Source organism: Python bivittatus, unplaced genomic scaffold, assembly GCF_059951505.1.
Source record: "Python bivittatus isolate LINGU-HERP-01145 unplaced genomic scaffold, Pbiv_v1 ctg000080_np1212, whole genome shotgun sequence".
Lineage (NCBI taxonomy): Eukaryota > Metazoa > Chordata > Lepidosauria > Squamata > Pythonidae > Python > Python bivittatus.
Window position 1 is genome coordinate 10410110 of NW_028277035.1, and position 16671 is coordinate 10426780.

Here is a 16671-nt window from a genome sequence, read left to right on the forward strand (position 1 = left end):
ATTAGTCTTTGCTATTTGAGTGATTTCTTAACTTTAATACCTTATTTGCTTTTTAGTTTTTAATTCCCTTCCTATAAAAAAGGGAAGAAATTACTGATTATCTCTATTTTTTTAAGAGGAGTGGATAATGTTTCTAATGTACAGATGGAAAAAAAAGATTCAATTTTTTTATAATAGTTTGATCACAAAATTCCTGACACTTAAAAGTTCTTTATATCATGAGATCTGTATAACACTTTTATGCTCACACTTTCAACCTGCTTTTGAGGGTTATTTAATCTTTGGATAATAATAGGAATAACAATGGCCAGTTCTCTGTTGATAGACTACGAAAATGTAACCAGCTCTGCTGATTTCAAGGTGCTCTTTCATCTTTTCTGTGATTACTGCTATTAAACATATTAATACCATATTATTTGTTGACAATAACTTGCTGTCTGAAGTATTTCCTATTTGACAAGTGACCTTTCTAACTTTGGTACTAGTTTTTAATTAACTGCTTTAAGATCTGGAATGATGTATGATTATCAAATTATAGTATGATGACTTAATGTCTTTAGATCAACCACGATGAACTGTGCTTACCCAGCTTGAGATCTCTTCACAGCAAACAAATATCCTATTGAAAAACAGATGTATTAGACTAAGTTCAAACTTTTTTCAGGCCAAGTAATAAAAAGTGAGTGCATTTTTTATTTCTGTAATAGGAGCTGTTGCAAGAGGAGACCCGCCAGAAACTGAATTTGAGTAGCAGGATTCGGCAGTTGGAAGAAGAGAAGAATAATCTGCAAGAGCAGCAGGAAGAAGAGGAAGAAGCCAGAAAGAATTTGGAGAAGCATGTGATAGCTCTGCAGTCTCAGGTAAGAAGCCATGACATGTACAAGCTATAGCATCATTTTGTACATTTCATTCTGCCCCAGGCTTATCTGAGATCAGTTGAAACTGGAATTGCTTTTCCTTAGTAGTTTCTTACTATTCTTCCAATACAATAGCAATCACAAATCATCTGTGAATTTTTGATAAGGCTGACAAATGACTGTGAATAAATTTTTACAGCATAATCAAGTTAAACCCTTGTTGAAGTTTATCAGTTGGCACGAATAAGTAGAGCAGCTATCCTTCTTGAGAGGTCAAGCTGAGAATCTCACTAGTAATGCAGCATAATATTTGAACTTAAAATTGGGCCTAGTGTGCCCTATATTAGTTAATGTGTGTATGTCTGTATCATTTGAGATGTTCTTTGAGGACTTGAATGTTTGAGTACTTCATCATATCATGAAAATAGATTTTTAAAATATATCTTCCTATATCTTGAAAAGTGACATATTAAAAGGAATTATTCTAGTCTAGTTTTCTGCATAATAGTAGAACTTTTGTATGGATGAATTTTCAGTCAGTGGGCCACCAACTGCATTAATGCAATCCTGACCTGGTTCTAACAGCATAGTGAGAATTAAGCTGTGTTGTGTAGGCATAAAGCTAGTTTGCCAAACACCAGAATTTTATTAAAGCTTTATTTTGCATTGTAGTTAGCTGATGCCAAAAAGAAGGTTGATGATGACCTAGGGACTATTGAAGGGCTGGAGGAGAGTAAGAAGAAACTGTTGAAGGACATGGAAATTCTCAGTCAGCGTTTAGAAGAAAAAGCAATGGCATTTGATAAGTTGGAAAAGACCAAAAACCGTCTTCAGCAAGAGCTGGATGACTTAATGGTGGACCTTGATCATCAACGCCAAATCGTTTCCAACCTGGAGAAGAAGCAAAAGAAATTTGATCAGGTATGCCACTATTTAAATTCTGTTGCTTTCTTCTGGAGGTCACAAGTGGCAGTTCATTATTTCCTGATAAGCCTTTTGTATTTGCAAATACTAAAAGTGTACTCCAGTAAGTTAAGTGTATACCAGGATGGGTGCTTTTCACTGTCTACCTGTGAAGTATGGAATGTGTTAATTCCATAAAAACAGCTCATAAAAACAGATAGGTTTGACCAAGCATTGACCGGTTTGGTAGATTAAGAATAGGTGCACCTCTGTCTGTGCATGGATGCCTCAAAGCAAAGTACTTGATACAGCTGAAATCCAAAATACCAACCTACCACAATAGCTTAGACTTCCACAAGTTTAAGATTGAATGTTGTAAGTATTTCAGATTTTCACGTTTGGCCTATTGCAATGATCAGATGCTGGCAGAAGAAAAGAATATATCTGCTCGATATGCAGAGGAAAGAGACCGTGCTGAAGCTGAGGCACGAGAAAAAGAGACCAAAGCACTGTCTCTGGCACGAGCCCTGGAAGAAGCTTTAGAGGCTAAGGAAGAGATTGAAAGACAAAATAAGCAACTCCGAACAGAAATGGAAGACCTGATGAGCTCCAAAGATGATGTCGGCAAAAATGTGAGTTGCCTAATTATGTTTTGTAGTATCAAAAATAATAAGGTTTAGGAGAAGTATTTTAATAGTGTGTGTGAATCTGGATTTTGAAGTGTTGAGGATAAAATGTTCTGAACAGGTTTCAACAACTCTGTGCATTGTAAACTGCTTGCAACACAAGTGTTTGTCTTGATGTTAAGCATGCATGCATTTGACATTTTTTGTCTTTCACCTTATTCCCAGAGGCCGGGCATAGCCTCAAATTCTTTTCCATTTGAGCGTTTTTGTTTGCATGCTCTCTGAAGGCAGAAAACTGTGACAGCCATTGTAAAGCATTTGTGTATGTGATTTAGTAGCTGCATCTCATCTCATTTTGAGTAAACATAAACAATTTGAATTGTTAGGAGTAGGAATTGTGTTTTCTCTCTCATTTGCATTGGTTCTGTTGCCATTATCAAGATAATATCAAAGGTGGACATATTTTACTTTGTAGGTTCATGAGTTGGAAAAATCTAAGCGCACATTGGAGCAGCAAGTGGAGGAAATGCGAACTCAGTTAGAAGAACTAGAGGATGAGTTGCAAGCCACAGAAGATGCTAAATTGCGCCTGGAAGTGAACATGCAAGCCATGAAAGCACAGTTTGAGAGGGATCTTCAAGCAAGGGATGAGCAGAATGAGGAGAAGAAGAGACTCTTAGTAAAACAAGTAAGACTTTAAGTAATAAAGAATAAGTATATAGTTGGTCAGAGTCTCAGGTGAACTATGTGTGTCCTCCTGATTAGTTAAATCATCATTTGGTTTTATTAAACTTAAAGCTGGTTACTTAGCTACCAGTTTGTTTGAAGCAAAAGATCCCCTGCTACCAAGATGTAGATTAACATTTGTGTTCATTCATTACAGTTAAACATTTCTCCTGTATATGTGTTCATTAGTTCATTCCTTTGAACAAGCAATAATTGAAATCTTCTCCAAATTCCAAATCTTTTACTGTTTACATCTTATTTTACCCAGTTTTGAACAAAACCTTGTTTCGTGTCTTAATTTGTATTAAATCTTAAGTGGCTAGAAATTCTGATAACTATAAATGTCTATGAACTCAATTTTGATGAATTAACATTACAAATGTGTCTTGTAGTCTTTGTGGTATCAGAAATTATCTGAGATAGGATAGGATGGCAAATAGTCTTGAGTCTGGTTCCCTTGATTGCTTTCCTTCTACTAATGGCTTTATGGTACAGATTATGGAAGCAGTAATGGAAGGACTAGTTGGTTTTACAACCATAAACACTGCCAACTGCTAGCCATTCCAATATATCGATTTTTTATTCAGTTCACAGTTGCTGAACATCTCTCCACTTGGCCTACTATGTGTGCGTGTAGTAGCAGCCAACATTTTATAGTTGGAAGGGTGCATTGCACAGATTTGTTTGTTTCTGACTCTTTTCATGCGTTCTGTCCAGCAGGGTTTAAGTTTCTAGTATCTATATCTGAGAATAAAGCCTATGAAACTGGATGGAGTACTTGGTGGGCTGCTGAAGTGGTATCTTCGAGTTTTATAAGCCTATCAACATATAGATGAAGCCTAGGTTAATGTCTTATTTCCATCTTCCCAGGCATTGGTGAAAGCTTTCATTAAAAGCTTTTATTAACAAAAGGGGTTTTTAACTGCATTCGCATTTTAGGTATATTTGTTAGAATGCTTGTGAGAATCTGTTTATATCCAAATCCTACCTGATCTATACACATTAGTAAAATCATGTAGTATATGTCTGTATCTGAGGTGAATTAAGATACATATAATTGTACATGAATTGATAAACACATGTTCACTTTATGTAAACTTGTAAAACAAGTGGGGATTCATGTTTGACCTACAAGTCACATTCTGCTACTGAATTTCTGCTGGAAACTGCTCAAAAACGATATGGTTATGATAGAGAAAATAAAGAACTCATAACATTCTTCATAAAATCTGCACCCAGAAAAAAACATAATCCTGAAAAGAGAGAGGGAGTCATACACACAGCGCATATTATAGGCCTTAAAACATGTTGATAAATTTCAGTGACATGGTGAACCATCTTTAAGGGAGCTGTGGCATGCATTTTGGAGTGCTTGTCAACAGTATTTTGCCTGTCCCTGAAGTAAAATGTGCTCCCCAGCCATATGTGTGACCATTCCTTTTGACTCCAAGGAAGTTCCATGGAAGAGTCTAAGGAAGAATATCTTGTGAGGCACTTCTGAGATCAGGTGAATGGCTTGGGATAGAAAAGACCCTGATGAGACTATAAAGAAAGTGGTCCTGTGTGATGGGGGTGGTGGTTGATTCCTGAGACTTATTTTACATTATATAGTTATTTGAATAGTTCTTAATGTTTCCTTCCCTCATTTCTCTTCCTTACTAAATACAGTGCATTTGGAAAGTATTCAGACTCCCTTCACTTTTTTCAATTTTGTTATGTTGCAGCCTGATACTACAATCGTTCAAATTCATTTTTTTTCTCGTTAATCTACACTCAGTATCCCATAATGACAAAGTGAAAACAGAATTTTAGAAACGTCTGTAAATGTATTAAAAAGACAAAACTGAAATATCACATTGGCATAAGTATTCAGACCCTTTACTCAGTACTTTGTTGAAGCACCTTTGGAGCAATTACAGCCTCGAGTCTTTTTGGGTATGACGCAACAAGCTTTGCACACCTGGATTGGGGGATTTTCTGCCATTCTTCTTTGCAAATCCTCTCAAGCTCAATCAGGTTGGATGGGGACCGTCGGTGGAGAGCCATTTTCAGGTCTCTCCAGAGATGTTCAACAGGGTTCAGGTCAGGGGTCTGACTGGGCCACTCTAGGACATTCACAGAGTTGTCCCTAAGCCATTCCTGTGTTGTCTTGGCTGTGTGCTTAGGATCATTGTCATGTTGGAAGGTGAATCTTCGGCCCAGTCTGAAGTCCTGAGCGCTATGGAACAGGTTGTCATTGAGGATATCTCTGTACTTTGCTCCATTCAGTTTTCCCTCAACCCAGTCCCTGCTGCTGAAAAACACCCCCACAGCATGATGCTGCGACCATCATGCTTCACTGTTGGGATGGTATTGGGCAGGTGATGAGCGGTGCCTGGTTTCCTCCAGACATAATGTTTAGAATTGAGGCTGAATAGTTCAATCTTGGTTTCATCAGACCAGAGAATCTTGTTCCTCACAGTCTGAGAGTCCTTCAGGTGCTTTTTTGCAAACTCCAAGCGCGGGCTTTCATGTGTTTTGCACTGAGGAGAGGCTTCCGTCTAGCCACTCTGCCATAAAGCCCAGATCAGTGGAGGGCTGCAGTGATGGTTGTCCTTCTGGAATTTTGTCCCATCCCCACACAGGATGACTGGAGCTCAGTCAGAGTGACCATTGGGTTCTTGGTCACCTCTCTTACTATGGCTCTTCTCCCCCGATTGCTCAGTTTGGCCGGGCGACCAGCTCTTGGAAGAGTCCTGGTTGTGCCAAACTTCTTCCATTTGAGAATTATGGAGGCCACTGTGCTCTTGGGAACCTTCAGTGCAGCAGAAATTGTTTTGTAGCCTTTCCCAGATCTGTGCCTTGCAATAATCTTGTCTCTGAGCTCTGCAGGCAGTTCCTTTGACCTCATGGCTTTTGCTCTGATGCAGTATGCATTGTCAGGTATGAGGCCTTCTATAGAGAGGTGTGTGCCTTTCCAAATCATGTCCAATCAATTTAATTTACCACAGGTGGCCTCCAGTCAAGGTGTAGAAACAGCTCAGCAAAGATCAAGAGGCACCTGAGCTAAATTTCAAGTGTTGTTGCAAAGGGTCTGAATACTTATGCCAATGTGATGTTTCAGTTTTTCTTTTGTAATAAATTTACAGACATTTCTAAAATTCTGTTTTCACTTTGTCATTATGGGGTACTGAATATAGATTAATGAGAAAAAAATGAATTTGAATGATTGTAGTATCAGGCTTCAACATAACAAAACTGAAAAAAGTGAAGGGGGTCTGAATACTTTCCAAATGTACTGTAGTTTTCGACAAATATTATGATGACTTATTAGGTTATTTAATCTATACTTCTGCTACTTGACCAAGAAGCTTGACAACTACAACGGCAGCACATTTTTCCAGAAAATATACTCTTTGATCAGTCAATGATCACTGAGCACTGATCAGTCAGGGTAAGACAGTGGTAGTGAGGCAGGCACGGTCAGCAATAGTCCAGGAATCAAACACCCAAGAATATTGTAAGTCAGTCTAGACTGTATTGCTGAGGGTCTAGGAGCAGAGCAGGAAGCAGGGATATAGCAATGCAGGCCCAGTGTTGCTGAGTTGTTTGCAACAGACGCCCAGTCTCTGGTGGCTGCTCTTAAGTAGCCCAGCCACAGGCATGGCTCATTTGGGGGCATTGGTGTCCTTACTCCTCAAAGAGTCAAGCAGATCGCCTTTGCTCTGCACTCTGAAACTGTCTTCAAACTAGGCGCCTTGCCAGGATCTGGCCTCTCATCTGAGTCTGTCCTCACTTGTCAAACCAGCCTCAAGGAGTTGATTGCCTTTTGGCTCCTAAGGTTGGCAATTTGATAGATTAGGCCTTTCAACTTCTGATTCTGAGAAGTTAAAATAGCCCATAACAATGCCTTTACATTCATGTGCCCAAGACAGTTCAGAAACTTTAATTGCTATTAAGTAATTAAGCCATTATCATTGCTTGACTAGTTTTTGGGTTGTTTTTTTGTGTGTGTGTAGTTGATCATAAATTTAGTTTTTCTTTGAAGAATGAATAGGATCATACAAGGCCTAGTTGTCTTAATTTGGGAGCAGGTGTACCGTGAACAAACATGCTGTATTGACCTCAGTATGAAGTTTAACGATTATGGTTGATAGCTTTTGCTAAAATACAATTTAATAAGTATTTTTATTAGCTTATGCACAGAAGCATTCAGGAGAGAAATTCAGGAGATAAAATCAGCCAGCAGGTAAAAACGTTGATTTTTAGTCCCCAGGGTTCTGTAGTGTTTTGTCTACTTCTAAACTTTTTGCTTGTCTTTTTATTTGGCAGTGTCATTTCCTTAAAAAGTAATATGGATTCCTAAAAAGTTGTTGTCCCTTCTTGTGGTTTCTTATAGAGCATCAAGGAATCTATAATTGATATTACTATGCGGTTAAATAAATTCAGGGGTATATTTCTTGAACTTTGTCCTTCATTTTAGATGGCTTCAGCTAATGGTTAATCTTGAATTCAGACTTTCATCTTATCACATGTATTTTTGCTTAATTCTGTAGGTTCGGGAACTGGAAGCAGAATTGGAAGATGAAAGGAAGCAGCGGGCTTTGGCTGTGGCATCCAAGAAGAAAATGGAAGCAGATTTGAAGGACTTGGAAGCTCAGATTGAGGCAGCAAACAAGGCCCGTGATGAAGCCATCAGGCAGTTGCGCAAACTGCAGGTGCACAAAGCAACTCTTAAAATCTGAAAGGACAAGGGAGCCCCTCTCTAACTTTACAGATATATTCTCTGCAAAACTCTTTATGACTCTTTCTTTATTAGAAGGGAGAAAGAGATCTATTTTACACATTAATATATTATGTGATAATATGTAATGGAAAGAGATACTATACTCTGGGTGTATAGATTAGACTGAGGCAATGCAGGTAGCTTCTCAAGACTGAGGGGAAAAAAAACTTTTTTTTAAACTTCCAGGCTCAAATGAAAGATTATCAGCGTGAATTAGAAGAGGCCCGCGCATCTCGAGATGAAATTTTTGCTCAGTCAAAGGAAAATGAAAAGAAGCTCAAAGGGCTTGAAGCAGAAATTCTTCAGCTCCAAGAGGTATGATGTTAAGTGCTTCATTCTGGAAAAATTGCTAGTTTAATGGTACTTACGGTATCTATTCTGTAAGACAGAATTCTGAAAAAAGGAATATGTTTCTGCATTTCACATAAGAATATGTAAAATTTGGAGGATGATCAGAAAGTCTCTTGAACCATAAATATATATGTTTAAAATCTCTTGGATCATTTTTCAAGGAGATAGTAGGCAGAAGATGTCACAGGATGTCTAATAACACAGGATGTCTGTGGTACTTAAGCACTGGGGAAGAGTGTATTTATGTCAATAATTATGTTAAATTTTTTGCTATTGAGCATAATATAGTAGCTCTCTATCAAATGTCTGAAAATGTCCTTCCTTGCCAAGGCGTCTGAGATCCCAGTGACTATCTTTTCAGGAGCTTGCAGCTTCAGAAAGAGGCAGACGACATGCAGAGCAAGAGAGGGATGAGCTGGCTGATGAAATTGCTAACAGTGCCTCTGGAAAGTAAGTTGGTTAGATGAACGTTTCACTAACAGCAGGCTTTAAATGATGTATGTCAATAACGGTTGCAGTGTAAGCAATAACAGCGGGAGAATTCCTGGCTTAAATTTGTAGTTCCCTCTTTTGCTTCCATTTCTCTATAGATCTGCCTTGCTGGATGAGAAACGCCGCTTAGAAGCCCGAATTGCACAGCTGGAAGAGGAACTGGAGGAAGAGCAAAGCAATATGGAGCTCCTCAATGATCGTTTCCGCAAAACAACTCTACAGGTGCTCTCTTGTGTTGCAGGTGTTAGCTGAACATTTTGTTCATTTCTCCAGTTAAGGGGCAATGTATCTAAATAACCGTGCCTGTCTTCCTGAAGATTGACACACTGAATTCTGAGCTGGCTACAGAGCGGAGTGCTGCCCAGAAGAGTGAGAATGCCCGTCAGCAGTTAGAACGGCACAACAAAGAGTTGAAAGCCAAGCTTCAGGAATTGGAGGGTTCTGTCAAATCCAAGTTCAAGGCAACCATTTCAGCCCTAGAAGCGAAGATTGGACAGCTAGAAGAACAGCTGGAACAGGAGGCAAAGTAAGCAGTGTTTTCAAAAAAAGAGTGCTTTCCAAAGGGGGGACAATGATTTATAGAAAGTAACTTCTTCGAACTTGGGAATTAGGACAAATATATGTGGATGTACTGCACTAACATCTTTTAATTAAGCTAAATGATTCAGCAAAGGATAAGTAGTCAAAGTTTTGAGGATGGTGTAAGAATTTTGAGGGTCTTGAAATCACTTTTGTTTCTTTATTGCTGTGGAAATATTTAAGGCAGATTCTACCTCCTTCTATTTGCTCAAAAACAGGAGATTCATTTGACTTTTAAAATATATTATCTTCCTAGAACAAGTCCTTCCCTCGTTTCCTGTCTTGCTTCAGAGCTACATAATTATTGAAACACTTTTCACTTTATCAACACTGATTTCTTCACCTTCCCACAAATTAAAAACAAACAGTTTCCAACAGAGGGAACATAGGTGCTTGATATACTAATGGTTACTTTGTTCCTGTCTTCTTTTATGCTTTTCTACATACCTTTACTAGTATCATTCCCTTTGCTTTTTTTAATTTGTGGAAAAGTGAAGAGATCAGTACTGAGCAAGTAGGAGGAGACAGCATGTTTAGATACCTCCAGTCAAAAAGTTTCACAACCCTTATTTTTTTCCTCTAAATATGTGATTTATTGTTTTAATATTTAGGCACTATTTAAGCGTAAACCTTTTCTTTGGATACCTGTGATACCCAATAATTTAATTACTCTTAAAAGTGTTATTTCTGCTTTCATTAATTTTTTAGGGAGAGGGCAGCAGCCAATAAGCTAGTACGCCGCACAGAGAAGAAGCTGAAGGAGGTATTCATGCAGGTGGAGGACGAGCGCCGACATGCAGACCAGTACAAAGAACAGGTGAGCAACCTCATGCTCTGCTTAGGACCCCAGCAACTAAGACGTTTTCATTTCATTGCTTGCTGTGCAAAAAGGGGTATTTAGTAACTTGTTTGAAGCGCCTTCTTTTAGACATGGCCAGAGACCATCTGATCCAGTGCTGTGGAAATGGCCTGATTCATCTGAGTCTTACATAGATCAGAAGTGAGAGAATATGGAAAAAGTGGAGCTCTGTTTGTCCATAATATTGCATGGGAAAAGCATACACAGCTATAACTGTTTCTTCAGCAGAAATTTGCAGGAAAGCTAACGTCAAGCTCTTGGCAAAGCAAGATTTTGCACTGAGTCTTTTTCATAAGGTTTATTGAAAAGGAAAGAGGTTAAGTCAGTTTTCCCATCTGGCTGTGAACAGACATTGCAGCTGGGCCAGTTAGTAGCGAAACATCAAATTGCATAGACGGTACAGAACAGTTACAGGATATGCAGCTCCTCCCAAACATTATCTGAAGTGGGGGCACTTTTTTCTCCTTATAGTGAGAAAAAGGCCATCAAGATTTTGCCTGCCATTACTAGATGAGCAGCCCATGGCATCAGAATACTATAAAAAGCCCTGTGAACATGGCTTGAAGATTGCAGATCCAGAAGTTCCTAATCTTAGGAGTTCAGACCACTCAGTGGGTTGAATGGTAGTGTGAAAGAATAACAAGAAGTGGAACATTATTCAGTGTTTTGTTAAACGCTCCTTGTTGGGGACTTGTTTTGGTGATCTTCTCTAGATGGAGAAAGCTAATGCAAGGATGAAGCAGCTCAAGCGCCAACTAGAAGAAGCAGAGGAGGAAGCTACACGTGCTAATGCATCACGTCGTAAACTCCAGCGTGAATTAGATGATGCTACTGAAGCTAATGAAGGCCTTAGCCGAGAGGTCAGCACTCTGAAGAATAGGCTAAGGTGAGTTATGTGGTAGAAAGAGCAGAGGAGTTTGGGTGTATACCACAGTGGAACTTCAGGAAAAGGTCAGTCACAAATGTATGGCAGTAAAAGGTTTGGTTGATCCTCATTTCCAGTTGCTCCCCTCTCCCAGTACATTGTTCTTATTGTCTGTGACTTAGAATGTAATGCTATTAGTAAACCAGAAGGGAGTATCATGCTTCCAAAGGTCTGGTAATTAGCTTGTGCTGTTTCATATGCTGGAAGTTGGCTGCTCATTAAGTGACCTCCCTTTTATAGGGCTCAGTGTCTGTCCTAGGCTATTTATTAGCACAGATGAAGTGGTTGGAGGTTTAGCTCCATCTCTAATGCAAGCAGTGTTTAACTTAGTGCTATGACCCTGATGCATGAGCACACTCTGTTGTGATTAGGAAAAAACTGGTTGGGGGAGGGGATTGATCTGTGCTCATGGGAGTTTAGTGCATGGTCGATTTCAACAGCAGTTTTTCAGAGCTTTTCTCTTTAAAGCAAAGGACTTTCTGTTCCAGCAGTCACTTACTATATCCTCTTGCAGGAGAGGAGGCCCAATTACCTTTTCCTCCAGCCGATCTGGAAGGCGCCAACTGCATATTGAAGGAGCTTCACTGGAGCTTTCAGATGATGATGCAGAGAGTAAGGGGAGTGATATCAATGAGCCTCAAGCTGCCCAAACTGAGTAGAGTATCCCCAGTGTTATACTGCCAACATTCCCACAGTGTAACTTCTTTCCGTATGTTTGAAAGAAGAAGAACTTATTGGCCACCAAATTGCCTCGTGGCCTAGACCTGCCTTAGGCAAAACTGGCATAGCATTAGGTCATGTATTGCAGGTCAGTCACAGCATTATTGCTGCCTGGCTTTGCCATATTGTAAACTGTTTTGGATATAGGTACCACTACTTATATGTATTAAAGTATCTCTGTTCAGTGCTTTTTGTTTCAAGGTATCCATTGTAAAGCCATTTTCTAAGGCACTGAGTGATAAGCGGGTGCTCCCTCTATCCCAGGCAGAAACTTCTGGCAGCTGGCTATGCCTTTTCTCTATGCATGCATAGCTGCATAGCAGTGGCACTCCATTTCTTTTGGTTTTCTCTTTCCTGCTTATTTGCAGGACCTTGTTCCTATCATTTTCTGGCTGACACAAGGTCACCTGGCTGAAAATGTCCTGAGGAGCTTTAGTTCACATCATAACTAGCCATTTGCTTATACTACTTAATGAACGCCTGCCCACCTTGGCCATCTCATGTCTTCCTGTTCTGGACGTCATGAATACTGGGTTGATCTGGGTAGGATGCTGACCATTTTCTGTCTTGAAGTAGTATTCCGTATAAGTTGGATTGCCTCAGCATGGAAGTTGGATGACTTCTCCCAGAAGGAACTGTTTTCTTGCTGAAGTGCTGGGGATAGGAGTGCTAGCTGAAGTTCTTGCCAGCTTTCTTGGTGCCCATCAGTATATTTGCTAGAGGTAGCATGTAGACACTGCCTGTAAATGAACACACCAGTGGAGCTACCCTCTCCCCATTTTCAGCTTTCACTTGGGTGAAACACATTTAGCTAGCATCCTTTTTGTCCTAGCTAAGAATTGACATTTACAGAAAGTGCCTTAGACACTGCAGTACTAAGACAATGTTTCATATATAATTTGCCTATAACAATGATTCAGTGTATTAATTTTTGATCCTTCATATCATGCTGCATCTTCTAGTACAAGTGGTATTATCAATCTTCAGTGATAAGGATGAATCAGTGTTAGCTACAAAATCTTGAACTCTTGCAACATGCTTGAAATAATATTTTTCTTTGGTTAAAAGCTTTAACATATGTTACAAAGCTATTGTTTTTGTGCATTTGGATATTTCTTATTCAAACTGGCTGTTGACCACCAGGCATCTGACTGCAAATACCTTGTTTCTTTGTATCCCCATATTTTTAGACAATGATTTTTTTGTAAAGACAATAAATTTATTCATTCTAGAGACTCATAAATGTTTGAGTTTTTTTTAAAAAAATAAAAATGGCCTTAAACAATACCAAACACTCTCAGGTTTGTTTCATGAGATTCAGATCTTCTCTAAAGACTAATTATGGAACAACATGAATTTTTAGTTAAAATTGAATTTACCTTGAATCTGTTATTTTAAAAATTCACTTCATTCCTAATTGGAAGTCAGCACAAAGGAGGAGACTTTCATAAACGTATAATAGAATACGGTAAAGCAGAGATACAAATGACTGACATATTTTATATCTCGAATGCAGGTAGTCCTCAAGTTACTATGGTAATTGGGACCAGAATTTCCATCGCTAGGTGATGCGGTCATAAAGTGCAATGCCATGTGACTGTATTGCTTAGCAGCAGCAATTCTGGCAGTTCCTGTTGCTGTCATTAACCGAATCCCACAGGATGTTAGGCAAGGACCCACCCAATTCAAGCCATTCCCAGCTTGGTCCTTTCCAGCCCTGAGCCTTGGTAAGGTAAGGGACTGCCTCCTCTACCTCCTCTTCAACTCCCCCTTTACTTTTTGACAGAGCAATTGCAGCATCAGTTTCTAGATAGGGAAAAACAGAGTCCATAATAGCTGGATCAAAGCAGTACCAAATATGTTAAGTTACAATTTATAGAGAAGCAACTTTACCAGTAAATGCTATGAATAGTAAATGGTAAGCATAGGTTAATAACCCAAAATGCTCAGAGGTGCCACAGATAACTCAAAGGAGCATGTGTTTCGCACAGTGCTTCAGAAAATGTAGCTGATTCATCATAGGACAACTAATACATATTTAGATTTTTGTTGAGAGATTACCATATTAAAGATCTTGACAGCACGATTACTTCATAGCATCTTGTCAGAGTCAGGAATGGGGAGGTGGCTTTACTTGTACCATCAACAGTTTAATACAGGAGTAGGGAAGGTTCATTTTATCAGTTATAGACACATGTATTTGAGAAATATGCACTTATTTTAGTCCTCTCTCCACTATCAGTCATTGGACATGAAGCTGACATGTAAGGATTAACTTGACCTCTTCTAGCTGTTAGGTAGAGCTTAAAGAGTTTCTTCCTGTCCAGTGAAGAAACTCCTTTCTTCTATCTTATCTGCTATCTTCTAGCAGAAGCAGTGGCTTTCCATCAGTTCCATCAGCTGAGAATTTAAGAGTGAGTGAGAGCAGAAGATTGGCATACAAACAGCAGCAGTTGCATGTGGCTAAGCTAGAAGAAGGGCCTAGGAGACGGGGAAAGGAGTGTCAGGGAAGAAGGGAATTGGGCCTCCAGAGGTGGAGAAATCCAAAGGTAAGGAGCAGTAGTGCAAACTAGGGCCTGTCTGTAACCCAGGACTGAAGGTCACTTTGAAATCAACAAATTAGCCGTTAGATGTCACCTTCCCCCATCAGCAAGGAGAAGCACAAAGAGACAAAAGTTGGAAGGCTGAGACCAAATATGGGGTGATTGCTATCAGAGCAGGCAGGTAAGACAGCAGCAGAAGGTAATGTGGCTTATGTCCCCTAGAATTCCTCCCCTTGCCAAGCAGATGAAGCCTAGTGATTGCAACAGCAGTGGTCCTCCAGCAGCTAGTTCCAGGATAGAGGCTGGGAAAATGATATGGCAGCACTCAACCTCCCAAGGCTTCAACAGGGATGAATCAACCAGATCTCCCTGTTATTCATCAGGATAGCTGGAGGATGCTAGAAGATGCTGGATATGGAGGTATGTATTGAGAATGAGGACAACCCCAAGAGGACAAAGAAGGCATGAATTCACCTAGTGATTCATAGCATGGCAAAAGGCTAGAAAGAAAGGAGGGTTTTAGTTCTGATTTGGTTATCCCTGCAAGACATGGGAGTCTCAGGCACTTTACCATTCCCACAGTGATACTTTTTTCAGCAGAATTATAGGCAACCTTTGTTCATAGACAATCAGCTACTTCAACTTCCATTTGTTCATTCATTCATTCATTCCCATTACCTGCCTATCTGTAGGGCAACACTGGACCCTAACCTACACATAACAGTGCCAAAGCAAGGTAGTGCAGTTCCTCCATTGGTAGCTAGTTTAGCTAGTTTAGTTTAGTTTAGCTACACATGGAGTATCAGAGAGTTAAGGGACATTAGATGGCAGCCTAACAGGCTAGGATGCTTCTTCCAAAACAAATCAAGGCAGGGAACATCATCTCATTATAAATCAATGGTCACAAGATTTTGGGTTCTCGGGAAATGATCAGATTCTCAGCACACAAAAGCCTTGTTTCCTTTTATTTACAACATATAAAATAAGTGGTGTTGCTGAAAGAAACACTTCTTAAGCATATTAAGCTAAGTTTTTTTTTTAAACAATAGTTTACCCCATTCTGTTTCCTGCAGCTTTTGTGATACTTTGGAACTAAAACAATTACATGCTTTTCAAGTATTTCAGACACATTTTCAAATAATTTCACAACTTGTAGCTTAATTTTGCAACTATATATATATCGTTGGCAGCTATTTCTTAAAAACCCTCTCCCTCTCTGGCAATTTCCCACGCTGGCAGGCAGGTGTCTTCCTCAATTTTCATCTGAAACTTAATCCCTTGACACATCTCTCCGCATCTCCATCTGTTTGTGGTCTTTGGAACACTCTGAAATGCTTTTATTTTATTTTATTTTATTTTATTTTATTTTATTTTATTTTATTTTATTTTATTTTTATTTTATTTTATTTTATTTTATTTTTATTTTATTTTATTTTATTTTATTTTTATTTTTATTTTATTATTTATTTGTTGGATTTCTCCCCCGCCCATCTCCCCCACAATAGGGGACTCTGGGCGACTTACAAAAAACATTAAAACTATAAATATATCTAAAACACATAATACATCCAGAATTAAAAAACAATACTAAAAAAGGAAGATCCAAGAAGATGGAAAATCAGGCTGCGGACAGCTGGCCACTATGGGGCTAGCCATCCCCCTCCTTGAAGTATTCCCTCCCCACCCCAGGCCAAGTGGCAGAACCAGGTCTTCAAGGCCCTTCGGAAGGCCAGGAGTGAGGGGGCCAATCGCACCTCCGGGGGCAGAATGTTCCAAAGGGCGGGGGCTACCACAGAGAAGGCCCGCCTTCTGGACCCTGCTAATCGGAGTTCTTTTACTGAGGGGGTCCGAAGCATGCCCTCTCTGTGTGATCGGGTGGGACGGGTTGAAGACATAGGGGAGAGGTGGTCCCTTAGGTAACCTGGTCCCATGCCATGTAGGGCTTTAAAGGTAATAACCAACACCTTGAATTGGACCCGGAAGCAAACTGGTACCCAATGCAGCTCGCGGAGCAACGGTGTTACATGGGCCCTTCTTGGGGCTCCAAAAATAGCCCGCACGGCCGCATTCTGGACCAGCTGTAGCTTCCGGATACTCTTCAAGGGTAGCCCCATGTACAGCGCATTGCAGTAGTCTATCTGGGAGATAACAAGGCCATGAGTGACTGTTTGAAGGGCATCCCGATCCAGGAAAGGACATAACTGGTGCACAACCCGAAGCTGTGCAAAGGCCCTCCTTGCCACGGCTGCCACCTGCTCTTCAAGCAGGAGCTATGAGTCTAAGACCCCCAGATTATGCACTGGGTCTGTCTGGGGCAGTGCCACC

At 39.9% G+C, this 16671-nt stretch overlaps 1 protein-coding gene across 2 annotated transcripts in view; it reads left to right on the forward strand.

Annotated features, from left to right (window-relative positions):
• MYH10 (myosin heavy chain 10) overlaps positions 1–13046 on the forward strand; it is a 92029-nt gene extending 78983 nt beyond the window's left edge. For both annotated transcript variants that reach the window (XM_088133496.1, XM_088133497.1), the window contains 12 exons: positions 708–860; positions 1530–1778; positions 2180–2392; positions 2862–3074; positions 7648–7809; positions 8064–8192; positions 8590–8678; positions 8819–8942; positions 9038–9246; positions 10008–10116; positions 10872–11044; positions 11598–13046. In XM_088133496.1, coding sequence (XP_087989622.1) covers positions 708–860; positions 1530–1778; positions 2180–2392; positions 2862–3074; positions 7648–7809; positions 8064–8192; positions 8590–8678; positions 8819–8942; positions 9038–9246; positions 10008–10116; positions 10872–11044; positions 11598–11742 — 1968 coding nt within the window. In that variant the 3' untranslated portion in view covers positions 11743–13046. The remainder of the gene's footprint in view (positions 1–707; positions 861–1529; positions 1779–2179; positions 2393–2861; positions 3075–7647; positions 7810–8063; positions 8193–8589; positions 8679–8818; positions 8943–9037; positions 9247–10007; positions 10117–10871; positions 11045–11597) is intronic.
• Positions 13047–16671: the final 3625 nt, after the last annotated feature.